The sequence below is a fragment of the Pan paniscus genome, chromosome 21, assembly GCF_029289425.2.
Source record: "Pan paniscus chromosome 21, NHGRI_mPanPan1-v2.0_pri, whole genome shotgun sequence".
Lineage (NCBI taxonomy): Eukaryota > Metazoa > Chordata > Mammalia > Primates > Hominidae > Pan > Pan paniscus.
Window position 1 is genome coordinate 37789192 of NC_073270.2, and position 13137 is coordinate 37802328.

The 13137-nt window shown below is 47.1% G+C and overlaps 1 protein-coding gene across 2 annotated transcripts in view; it reads left to right on the forward strand.

Annotated features, from left to right (window-relative positions):
* HCK (HCK proto-oncogene, Src family tyrosine kinase) overlaps nucleotides 1-9405 on the forward strand; it is a 49141-nt gene extending 39736 nt beyond the window's left edge. For both annotated transcript variants that reach the window (XM_003814748.5, XM_008967502.5), the window contains exons 11-13: nucleotides 1594-1747; nucleotides 6573-6704; nucleotides 8879-9405. In XM_003814748.5, the coding sequence (XP_003814796.3) occupies nucleotides 1594-1747; nucleotides 6573-6704; nucleotides 8879-9081 (489 nt within the window). In that variant the 3' untranslated portion in view covers nucleotides 9082-9405. The remainder of the gene's footprint in view (nucleotides 1-1593; nucleotides 1748-6572; nucleotides 6705-8878) is intronic.
* Nucleotides 9406-13137: the final 3732 nt, after the last annotated feature.

A 13137-nucleotide genomic window follows, 5' to 3' on the forward strand; every position in this document is an offset into this window, starting at 1 on the left:
AGTCCTCAGACTGGTTTGAGCCTGACATTCAGAATTTTCCTGGTGGTGTGATCTAGAACAAGTGGTTCCATGTCTGTAAAACAGAGATCATGATCATTCCTGCCTCAAAGAGCTCAAGCCCAGTTTGTAAACCAAAAGTGCTGCTTTCTGGGCATCTGAGGGTTCATCTTCAACCTCTTTTGTCCAAACCCTTGTAAGTAAAAATGTCTGCAAGATATACTCCCTGTGTTTTCATCAGAGGCTTCTAGGGCTCCTGGTGTGAATAAGAATCCTCCACGCAGTCTATTATTCACTCAGCAGCCATGATGATCTTTAAATGTACATCAGAACATGTCACGCTCCTGCTCGAAGGCCTCTAATACCTCCCCAACATGCTCAGAATAAAATCCACCCTCCTCTCCTGACCTACAAGGCAGTTCATGATTGGCGGCCTCCCTCTCAACTTCAACTCTCCCCACTCTCTCTGTGGCATCTTCTGCTGGCCACACTGACCTCTGTGCTGTTCCATGAACACCCAAGCTCTTACCTACCTCCACGCCTTTGCACCTCATGTTCTCTCTGCCTAGAATATTCTTATGCGACACACTTATTATCATCATTCAGATCTTTGCTAAAATCTCACCCCCTCAAAGCAGGTTTCCCTGAACGCCCAATCCAAAAAAGCTCTCTACAGGTCATATTTTGTTACTTTGTTTTATCTTTTTTTTCTTTTTGAGACAGTCTTGCTCTGTCGCCCAGGCTGGAGGACAGTGGCACGATCTCGGCTCACTGCAGCCTCTGCCTCCTGGGTCCAAGCAATTCTTGTGCCTCAACCTCTTGAGCAGATGGGATTACAGGCGTGCACCACCATGCTCATCTTCTTTTTGTATTTTTAGTAGAGACGGGGTTTCGCCATGTTGGCCAGGCTGGTCTCGAACTCCTGGCCTCAAGTGATCCGCCCACCTCGGCCTCCCAAAGTGCTGGGATTACAAGTGTAAGCCACCATGCCAGGCCTGTTTTATCTTTTCTTTATGGTACTTACCACCTGCAGGGGCTTTGCCGGGCTCATCACCTGTTCAAGCAACATGTCTGGCACCCACAAGACACTGAGTGGATTTCTGTTGAGTAAATAAGTGAATTTTCCCTACCCAGGCTGGGGCATGAGGAAGATATGAGAGGTATAGCAGAATATGACATGAACCTGGGTTGTCCCCAGAAAGAGAGTTGAAGGTGAAAGCTCTTCATAGTATCCTAGGGTTCGTGTGTGTGTGTGTGTGTGTGCACGTGTGTGTGTATGTGTGTTCCTGGAAGAACAGGTCCTGGAGAAATAGTCCCATTGCTTTTTCCCTGAGAACATTTCAAAGTGCTCTCTGGAAGTCTTGGAATTCTAGAGAATCCCCCAAACTGGCCCAGGCCTCCTTAGGGATCCCCCTAACCTGAATGGGTTGATGGAGGAATGCCACCCTGAGCCCTGGGGCCCTCCCGACACAAGAGGGAGGGCTGGTGCAGACATTTCGCATTTTCTTCACTTGAACACCTCTCTGCTGCTTTTGGGTGGGGCCATCTTGGCGTAGGCCAGGTCTGAGGACAAAGGTGTCTCTGTTTGGGGTGCAGATTGCAGAAGGCATGGCCTTCATCGAGCAGAGGAACTACATCCACCGAGACCTCCGAGCTGCCAACATCTTGGTTTCTGCATCCCTGGTGTGTAAGATTGCTGACTTTGGCCTGGCCCGGGTCATTGAGGACAATGAGTACACGGCTCGGGAAGGTAGGGAACGCTGCCAAGCAGCCCCACGTTGCCCATTTGGATGCTTGTGAGTGTTGAGAGTTGATACTTGTGAGAGCGATTGGTAAAATGCAAGGGTCTGCCCCAGTACTAGCTGTGCATTCTTGAGCTTGGTGGATCCTTCTGGATAATGTCCTGAACTTCAGAGTCTCACTCAGAGACTTTGAGGAGATTTTAGATCAGATTGAGAAGTACTGATAGATTTTAGAGGGAGTGGGCAAATATATGTCGAAATTAAGGGTAAGAGCAGCTTTGTGCATAACAGACAAAAATGGGGAGGGTATCCAAATGTCCATAGCAGGAGGATGGATTGTGGTATATTCACACAATATAATACCACGCAGTGATGAAAAAGCACAAACTGGCCAGGCTCAGTGGTTCACGCCTGTAATCCCAGCACTTTAGGAGGCCAAGACTGGAGGACTGCTTGAGCCCAGAAGCTCAAGACCAGCCTGGGCAACACAGGAAGACCTAGTCTCTACAAAAATTTAAGAAATTAGCCAGGCATGGTGGCGCATGCCTGTAGTTGTGGCTACTCAGGAGGTTAGGGTGAGAGGATCACTTGAGTCTAGGAAGCTGAAGTTGCAGTAAGCCATGATCATGGCACTGCACCCAGCCTGGTGGACAGAGCAAGATCTTGTCAAAAGAAAGAAAGAGAAAGAAAGAAAGAAAGAAAGAAAGAGGCACAAGCCAATGCTAAATGCACCAAAATGGGTAACTCTCACAGGTATAATATCAAAATGAAAGAAATTAGACCAAAAGAAAAGAGTAGATGCCACTTGGTTTCGTTTTTGTGAAATTCTAAAAGAGACAAAACATGTAATCGGACATTCATGGCAGCATTCTTCCTAATAGCCAAAAAATGGAAACAACACTCTTTAATGTCCATCAATTGATGAACAGACGAACAAAATGTGATATATCCATACAATGGAATATTATTTGGCCATAAAATGGAATGAAGTACTATGCCAGGCTAGAACACAGATGACCCTTAAAAACATTTTGTTAAAGGAAAGCCAACATGAAGGCCACATGTTGTATAATTCCCCTTCTATGAAATGTCCAGAAGAGGCAATCTTTTTTTTTTCTTTGAGATGGAGTCTTGCTGTCACCCAGGCTAGAGTGCAGTGGCTCAATCTCAGCTCACTGCAACCTCTGCCTCCCAGGTTCAAGCGATTCTTGTGCCTCAGCCTTCTGAGTAGCTGGGATTACAGGCGCACACCACCATACCCAGCTAATTTTTGTATTTTTAGTAGATACAGGGTTTCACCATGTTGGCCAGGCTGAACTCAAACTCCTGACCTCAAGTGATCCGCCCGCCTTGGCCTCCCAAACTGCTGGGATTACAGGTGTGAGTCACCATGCCCGGCCCAGAACAGACAAATCTAAAGAGACAGAAAGTAGATTATTGGTGCCTACAGCTGGTGGTGGGGAGTTGGGAGAAATGAGGAGTGACTTCTGTGGGTTTTTTGCAGGGAAATGTGATGAAAGTATTCTAAAATCCACAACTTTGTAAATATTCTGAAAGCCACGGAATTATACACTTTAAATGGGTGAAATGTATGGTCTGTGAATTCTATCTCGATAAAGCTGTTAAAGAAAGAAACAGGCAAAATTTATTTATAGCACTAGAGGTCAGAATTGCAGTCACCTTTAGTTTCTGTTAGCCTAATATTTATTTATTTATTTATTTATTTATTTATTTTGAGACGGAGTCTCGCTCTGCTGCCCAGGCTGGAGTGCATTGGCGCCATCTCAGCTCACTGCAAACTCCACCTCCTGGGTTTAAGTGATTGTCCTGCCTCAGCCTCCCAAGCAGCTGGGATTACAAGCATGTGCCATCATGCCCGGCTAGTTTTTGTATTTTTAGTAGAGACAGGGTTTCATCATGTTGGCCAGGCTGGTCTCGAACTGCTGACCTCAAGTGATTCACCCACCTGGGCCTCCCGAAGTGCTGGGATTACAGATGCGAGCCACTGTGCCAGTCCTATTTATTTTTTTAAAGAGACGGGTGCGGCCGGGCACAGTGGCTCACACCTGTAATACCAGCACTTTGGGAGGCCAAGGCAGGCGGATCACAAGGTCAGGAGTTTGAGACCAGCCTGGCCAATATGGTGAAACCCTGTCTCTACTAAAGATACAAAAATTAGCTGGGCGTGGTGGCGGGTGCCTGTAGTCCCAGCTACTCGGGAGGCTGAGGCAGGAGAATCATTTGAACCCGGGAGGCAGAGGTTGCAGCAATGAGCCGAGATTGTGCCATTGCACTCCAGCCTGGGTGACAGAGCGAGACTCCGTCTCAAAAAAAAAAAAAAAAAAAAAAAAGATAGGTGCTTGCTCTGTTGCCCAGGCTGTAGTGGAGGGGTGAGATCATAGCTCACTGTAGCTTCCAACTCTTGGGCTCAAGCAATCTTCCAGCCTCAGCCTCCTGAGTACCTGAAACTACAGATACGTGCTACCATGCCCAGCTAATTTTTTAATTATTTGTAGAGATAGTGTCTCACTGTGTTGCCCAGGCTGGTCTCAAACTCCTGGACTTACGTGATCCTCCTGCCTCAGGCTCTGAAAGTGCTAGGATTACAGGCATGAGCCACTATGCACAGGCTGCAGTCACCTTAAGTAAGGGGGTATTAACTGGAAGGACGCAGAAAGGAGCGTTCTGAAATGCTGAAAATGTTCTACAGCCCAATCTGATGGTGATTACAAGGGTATATATATATATATATAAAGCTGCAGCAAAATGGATATTAAAGATTTGTGCATATTATTTCATGTATGTTATAACTCGATAAAAAAAAATTTAGACCGGGCACAGTGGCTCATGACTATAATCCTAGCACTTTGGGAGGCCAAAATGGGCAGACTGCTTGAGCCCAGGAGTTCAAGACCAGCCTGGGCAATATAGCAAGACCCCATCTCTACAAAAAATTTAAAAATAAGTCAGGCGTGGTGGTGTGAGCCTGTGGTCCCTGCTACTCAGGAGGCTGAGGCGGGAGAATCGCTTGAGCCCAGGAGGTTGAGGCTGCAGTGAGCCAAGATCATGTCACTGCACTCCAGCCTGTGTAACAGAGCAAGACCTTGTCTCAAAAAAGTAAATAAATAGGGCTGGGCACGTTGGCTCATGCCTGTAATTCCAGCACTTTGGGAGGCTGAGGTGGGAGGATCACGAGGTCAGGAGATCGAGACCATCCTGGCTAACACGGTGAAACCCCATCTCTACTAAAAATACAAAAAATTAGCCAGGCGTGGTGGCGGGCACCTGTAGTCCCAGCTACTTGGGAGACTGAGGCAGGAGAATGGCGTGAAAGCCAGGAGGCGGAACTTGCAGTGAGCCGAGATGACACCACTGCACTCCAGCCTGGGCAAACAGAGCGAGACCCTGTCTCAAAACATAAATAAATAAATAAATAAATGTAATGACTAAAGGAATAAAAGTAGAATGTATAATTTCTAAACCAGAAGAAGATAAGCAGGAAATCAAGAAAAGTCTGTAGATCCAAAGGAGGAAGGGAGAAAACACATATACACACACACACACTCTCACACACACAAACACACACATAGAACATTTTCAAAACTTGACCGTGTACTCAGTCATAAAGCAGGTCTCAACAAATTCCAAAGAACATATATTCTATAGACCATGTTCACCAACCATGATATAATTAAACTAAACACTTTTTAAAAAAGGATAACTATGCCAGGTGCGGTGGCTCACACCTATAATCCCAGTGCTTTAGGAGGCCAAGATGGGAGGATCACTTGAGCCCAGGAGTTTTGAGAACAGGCTGGGTAACATAATAAAACACTGTCTCTACAAATTTTTCTATTTTTTTATATTTTATTTTATTTTATTTTATTTTATTTTTGAGACGGAGTCTGACTCTATCATCCAGGCTGGAGTGCAGTGGTGTGATCTCGGTTCACTGCAACCTCCGCCCCCTGGGTTCAAGTGATTCTCCTGTCTCAGCCTGTAGCTGGAACTATAGGCACCTGCCACCATGCCCAGCTAATTTTGTATTTTTAGTAGAGATGGAGTTGGCCAGGCTGGTCTCGAATTCCTGACCTCAGGTGATCCTCCTCCTTGGTCTCCCAAAGTGCTGGGATTACAGGCACAAGCCACCATACCTGGCCAAAAAAATTTTTTAATTAGCTTGGCATAATGGGGCACACCTGTAACCCCAGGTGCTTGAGAGGCTGAGGCAGGAGGATAGCTCGAGGTCAGGAGTTCGAGGCTTCAGTGAACTATGATTGTGCCACTGCGCTCCAGCCTGGGCACTCTGTCTCTAAAAGAAAAAAAAAAATGAAAAGGCTAACTAAACCCATGTCAGACTAGGTGGGAGGAGGGGCGGGTAAAGGGAGAGACACACAGTGACTGGTGGGAACCTCATGGGCTGAGAGCCAGAATCCTCCCTTTTCCCATCGCCCAGGATGAGAGGACTGAGGCATCAGCTGCAACCTGGACTCAAGGCCCCCTGAAGTCCTTCTGTCCCCAAAGACCTGTGACCTCTGGGATTCCACTCTTCGGAGTTGCAGTTAACTGGGGTATCAGCTGAATCAATGAGGAGGATTCTAGAGTGAACTTCCACACCATACCCCAGGCCCCTAAGCCCACTCCTCCTTGTTTAGCCATCTGTCCTCAGGATGGATGTCCCTTGCTTCCACAGGGAGGCCACGTATCAGGGAAATTGCAGGTCTGCAGGGGCAGATGTTGGCAGCTCTTGCCCTTGCCTGTTCCCCCACCTTAGCAGAGCCAACCCTCACTACTCCCCAGCCTTCCCTGACTCTGCTCTGTTCAACCCTGCAGGGGCCAAGTTCCCCATCAAGTGGACAGCTCCTGAAGCCATCAACTTTGGCTCCTTCACCATCAAGTCAGACGTCTGGTCCTTTGGTATCCTGCTGATGGAGATCGTCACCTACGGCCGGATCCCTTACCCAGGTAGGGAAGGGGCATCAGCTCAGGGCTGCTACCAGGGCCCAGTCTGGCAATGGGCTCATCTCAACAACATGTCCATTCAAACTGAGTTCTTGATCCTCACCCCCAACCTTCCCTCACCTTTCCTGTCTTAGTTAAAGGCACCTCCATCCATCTAATGTCTTAAGTCTGAAATCTGGGGGCTTCCTTGGCCCTTCCTTCTCTCTCACTCCTATGACTTTTTTTTTTTTTTTTTTTTGAGATGGAGTCTCCCTCTGTCACCCAGGCTGGAGTGCAGTGACGTGATCTCGGCTCACTGCAACCTCCGCCTCCCAGGTTCAAGCGATTCTCCTGCCTCAGCCTCCTGAGTAACTGGGATTACAAGCGTCCACCACCATGCCTGGCTAATTTTTGTATTTTTAGTAGAGACGGGGTTTCACCATGTTGGCCAGGCTGGTCTCGAACTGCTGACCTTAGGTGATGCGCCTGCCTCGGCCTCCCAAAGTGCTGGGATTACAGGCGTGAGCCACTATGCCTGGCCTCACCCCTGTGACATCTGAGCAGTCACAGGGTTTTGGCCACTAGACTCCAAAACATATCCCAAGTCTCACCACTTTGAACCCCACAGTCTCCACTGCATCCAGGCCAGCGTCATCTCCCATAGATGGTGCAGCGGCATCCTCATCAGTCTTACTGCTTTCTCCCTCCTCGTCCTACAGCCTATTCTCCACTTGCAGCCAGAAGGATAATTCTAAACTTTAAATCAGATCTTGTCCTTTCTCCACCTTTTTTTTTTTTTAAGACAAGGTCTCACTCTGTCACTGAGGCTGTAGTGCAGTGGTGCAATCATAGCTCATGGCAGCCTCGACTTCCTAGGCTCAAATGATCCTCCCGCTTCAGCCTCTCGAGTATCTGGGACCATAGGCACATGCCACCATGTCTGGCTATTTTTTATTTTTTTAATTTTTTTGTAGAGACTTGGTCTCACTACGTTGTGCAGCCTGGTCTCTAACTTCCAGGCTCAAACGATCCTCCAGCCTTGGCCTCCCAAAATGCTGGGATTACAGACACACACCACCATGCCCAGCTAATTCTTTAAATTTTTTGAGAGACAAGGTGTTGCTATGTTGCCGGGCTGGTGATTTCCATTTTTAAGTGATGCTTTCAGCATGGAGAGTGAATGGGAGGGAAAGGGAACAGGGTGGCAGCCAGTGAGGAGGCCACAGCAGTGGCCCAGGCAGAGGTGATGATGGTCTGGACAGGGTGGTGGCATTCGTGACTAGCATACGTTGATGAACTGGTGCTACGTTTCAAAAGGAGAAAAGATCTGACTTGCTGACTTAGGAGGTGAGAGAGAGAGAATAAAGGATGATTACCCTGGCTTTGCACCACAGGGTGGGTAATGGTCTAGGGATAGAAATTGGAGAGCTCTGTTTTAGCTCTGCTAAATTTGAGTTGACTTAAATATAGAGACATCCAAGTAGAGGAAGCACTTGAGTTCATGAGTTTGGAGTTTGAGACTAATAATATAAAATTGGGGATCACAGACATTGAATGGCTATTCTTATGAATAGCTAATAGAAACTTGAACTGAACAAAAAAATGGTCCCACCCATAGGTTAACATTGAATCTGGCCACCTGAATGTTTTGTCTTGAGGGTGCACTAGTCAAAACCAGGCAACACACAATAGACACTGAATCCATTAGGATGTGTTCCACAGCAAGCAACAAAATAACAGACAAAGAGTAACTGAAATAGAAGCAATCTATTACTCCCAATCTGCCATTGGTGACTGGTGAGTTCAGCAACTCAGCAGCTGTCAGGACTCTGGGTTCCTGTCTCTATGATGGTCTTCTCCATGTTGTCAGCTCCAAGTATCATAAGTATCTCACAGTGTTCAAAGGAAGAGATGAAGGGTGCGTTCTCCAAAGACTCTCCTCTAAGCGGGAGGAAAAACCTTTCCATCACTTTCCCAGCAGACCTCCCCGTCAGCTCCCATTGGCCCAAACTGGGTCCCAGGCCCATGTCCTAGCTGCAAGTGAAGCTGAGGGTGGAAGTCTGTCTTTCACAGTGGAAGGGGCTCAGCTTGCAAGGTGAGGTGGGGAGTGATGCCTGCTGGGGAGGCCACAGGGCCTGCCACCCCTGGGCTCTCATTTCCCAACTGCTTCCGTTTCTAATTCCATGGCTCCTTTTCAGGGATGTCAAACCCTGAAGTGATCCGAGCTCTGGAGCGTGGATACCGGATGCCTCGCCCAGAGAACTGCCCAGAGGAGCTCTACAACATCATGATGCGCTGCTGGAAAAACCGTCCGGAGGAGCGGCCGACCTTCGAATACATCCAGAGTGTGCTGGATGACTTCTACACGGCCACAGAGAGCCAGTACCAACAGCAGCCATGATAGGGAGGACCAGGGCAGGGCCAGGGGGTGCCCAGGTGGTGGCTGCAAGGTGGCTCCAGCACCATCCGCCAGGGCCCACACCCCCTTCCTACTCCCAGACACCCACCCTTGCTTCAGCCACAGTTTCCTCATCTGTCCAGTGGGTAGGTTGGACTGGAAAATCTCTTTTTGACTCTTGCAATCCACAATCTGACATTCTCAGGAAGCCCCCAAGTTGATATTTCTATTTCCTGGAATGGTTGGATTTTAGTTACAGCTGTGATTTGGAAGGGAAACTTTCAAAATAGTGAAAAGAATATTTAAATAAAAGATATAAATGCCAAAGTCTTTACCAAAACGTTGGTTTTCCTGTCCTTCCAATTCCTGAATATCTATTTGCCTTCTTGCTGTATGACAAGTCAGAAATGGTGAAGGACTCTCCCGGGGACCAGAAATACAAAGACAAGAGGGGTTCAGACTGGGTGCTGTGGCTCCCACCTATAATACCAGTGCTTTGGGAGACCGAGGAGCGGGGGATTGCTTGAGCCCAGGAGGTCGAGGCCACAGTGAGCTATGATCGTGCCACTGCACTCTAGCCTGAGCGACACAGTGAGACCCTGTTTAAAAAAAAAAAAAAAAGATGAAGAAGAAGAAAGAAAGGAAAGGAAAGAAAATTGGGGTTCAATGCTTGAGGTTTTCTAACTGCCCTAAAATAGTTACTGGCTATATTAGTTTCCTCTTGCTCCTGTAACAAATTACCACATATCTGGTAGCTTAAGACAACAAAACTGCATAACATTACTTGGCCGGGCATAATGGCTCATGCCTATAGTTCCAGCATTTTGGGAGACTGAGGTGGGTGATCACTTGAGATCAGGAGTTCGAGACCAGCCTGGCCAACATGGTGAAACCCCGTCTCTACTAAAAATACAAAAATTAGCCAGGCATGGTGGTGGGCGCCTGTAATCCTAGCTACTGGAGAGGATGAGGCAGGAGAATTGCTTGAACCCGGGAGGTGGAGGTTGCAGTGAGCCGAGATTGTACCACTGCACTCCAGCCTGGGCAAGACAGCAAGACCCTGTCTCAATACATACATATATACATACATACATGCATGTATAACCTTACTGTTCCAGAAAAGCGAGACCCTGTCTCAATCAATCAATCAATCAGTCAATACATGTATAACCTTACTGTTCCAGAAGTCAGAGGGACTGAAATGGGTTGGCAGGGCTGCATTCTTTTTGGAAGCTCTAGGGGATAATTTGTTTCCTTGCCTTTCCCAGTTTCTAGAGGCTGCTCCTATTCCTTCACTCATCAGCCCCTTTCGTTCATTACTCCAAACTTTGCTTTCATCTTCATATCTCCTCTGAGTCTTCTTCCCCTCTTTTATTTGTAAGAACTCCTTGGACCCACCTGGATAATTCAGAATAATCTTCTCATCTCAGGATTCTTAATCACCTTTGCAAAGTCCCTTTTGCCATGTGAGGTAACATTTTCACACGCTCTGAGGGTTAGGACATGAACATCTTTCGACGGGGGGCACTTTTCTGCCTTCTCCACTGGTATCCAGATGCTGGATGGGTTTTGCCTCCAAGGAGATGGGTCTTCCAGGATGACAGGAATGGTTTCTCATGATCTGGGACCCCGACTTTCCTGTTAGGCCACATTGCTACAAGAGCTGGTCAGTTTACAGTTCCCCAGAGCTGGGGGCTGCCTCCAGGGCTGGGGGCTGCCTGCAGACCTGACGTTTCCCACGGGTCAAGCAGCCATCATACTTGTCGAGGTGGTATTTGCCATTGCAGGAATCCTGGTCTGGAGATATGGCTGCTGAGAGGTGTCTAGTACCCTACAGGGGAAGCTCTCAGTGGAGGGGTGGGAGACCTGCGTAGGAAGCAGAGAAGACGAAGCAGTGCGGGCTTCCTGAATGTTGCCTCAGCTGAAAGACCCTGGCAGCTAGTTTTTATCATAGAGAGAAAGACAAAAGAGGTGGACAATGGGTGAAAAGGAAACACCACCTTTCTATATTATTGCATCCCCTGAAGGTTGTACATCATATCACCCCCCAGGGTCCCATGGAATCCTATACTAACTTGATTCTGTACTTCTGAGTAGGGTGGGGTTCTAACCTTAGGAACTGAATATAAGAACAGTGGAAAATAAAGCTAGCAGTGTTTCAATTTACCTAGTTGGTAATTTCTTTCTTGCTTTCTAGTTTGGGGTATGGCTTGGGTACATGAAAGCAGAGCCCAGGGTCTTCTGATGGAAATGTTCCCTTATGATTTGTGATAATAATCCAATGGGAGGAGTACATTTCCCTGCTCCATCAGTGTTGAGCTTGACTGTGAGACTTGCTTTAGCCAATGGGATGTTAGCAGATGTGATGCAAGCAGAGGCTTGAAACGTGCTTGTGGGGCTGGGCTTGCCTTCCAGTCTTTTGCCCTGAAAAGAACATGGTCCGAGGAAGATGAGTGACAGATGGAGCAGACCTAGACCAACCTGCAGGCCTGAGCCCAGCCTAGATCAACTGAGCTCCATCTGACCTGTGGACATGTGAGAGAGAAATAGATGCTTTTGTGTTCTGGGGTTGTTTTGTTACATAAAAGTATGACAGCCACAGCAACTGAGGCACGATCTCAGGAGTTGGAGCCTATTGCTTATGAACAAGGTTAAGAGATCAATTTCTGCTTCTTACTCTTTCAATTTATACCGCCCAAACCAACACTGATTTGTCTCTCTGGTCACCGAAAAGACAGGTAAAAACATGGGGATAGATACAACACCAAAAGCATGATCCACAAAAGAAAAAAAAGATAAACTGTACCTCTTTAAAATTAAAAACTCTGCTCTGCCAAAGACACTATTAAGAAAATAGAAACATGGCCAAGCGTGGTGGCTCACACCTGCAATCCCAGAACTTTGGGAGGTCGAGGTGGGTGAATCACCAGAGGTCAGGAATTCGAGACCAGCCTGGCCAACATGGTAAAACCCTGTCTCAACTAAAAATACAAAAATTAGCCAGGCGTGGTGGCGGGCGCCTGTAATCCCAGCTACTCGGGAGGCTGAGGCAGGAGAATTGCTTGAACCCAGGAGGCGGAGGTTGCAATGAGCCAAGATCACACCATTGCACTCCAGTCTGGGTGACAAGAGCAAACCTCTGTCTTAAAAAAAAAAAAAAAAAAAGAAAAAGAAAAAAGAAAAGAAAAGAAAAATGTGATTCCCAAGCTTGTAGAAAATATTTGCAAAAGATATCTCTGATGAAGGACTGGTATCTGCAATATATAAAGAACTCTTAAAACCCAACAATTAAAAAAAACCATATCTGCTAAAATAGCTGAGATTCAAAACGCTGATGACACCAGATGCTGAGGAGGATGTGGAGCAACAGGAACTCTCATTCATTGCTGGTGGGAATGCACAATGGTACAGCCACTTTGGAAGGTATCTGGCAGTTTATTACCAAACTAAGCATAACCTACTACACAATCCAGCAACTGTGCTCCCATGAGAGTTGAAAACTTACGTCTACACACACTCACAAAAATGGCACATGGATATTTACAGCAGCTTTATTCATAAATGCCAAAACTTGGAAACAATTAAGATGTCCTTCAATAGGTGAATGGATAAACAACTTGTGGTATATTCACATAATGGGATATTATTCAGCACTAAGAAAAAAGAGTTGACCAGGTGCAGGTGCAGTGGCTCAGACCTATAATCCCAGCACTTTGGGAGGCTAAGGTGGGAGGATTGTTTGAGCCCAGAAGTTTGAGACCAGCTTGGGCAACAAGTGGGACCGTCCCCCCCACCATATCTACAAAGAGTTAAACATTTAGCTGGTTGTGGTGGCATGCAACTGTGGTCCCAGCTACACAGGAGGCTGAGGCAGGAGGAACACTTGAGCCCAGGAGATTGAGGTTGCAGTGAGCCGTGATTGTACCACTGCACTCCAGCCTGGGCAAGAGAGTGAGACCCTGTCTCAAAAAATAAATAAATAATATTGGCCAGGCACGGTGGTTCACGTCTGTAATCCCAACACTCTGGGAGACCAAGGCAGGTGGATCACTTGAGCCC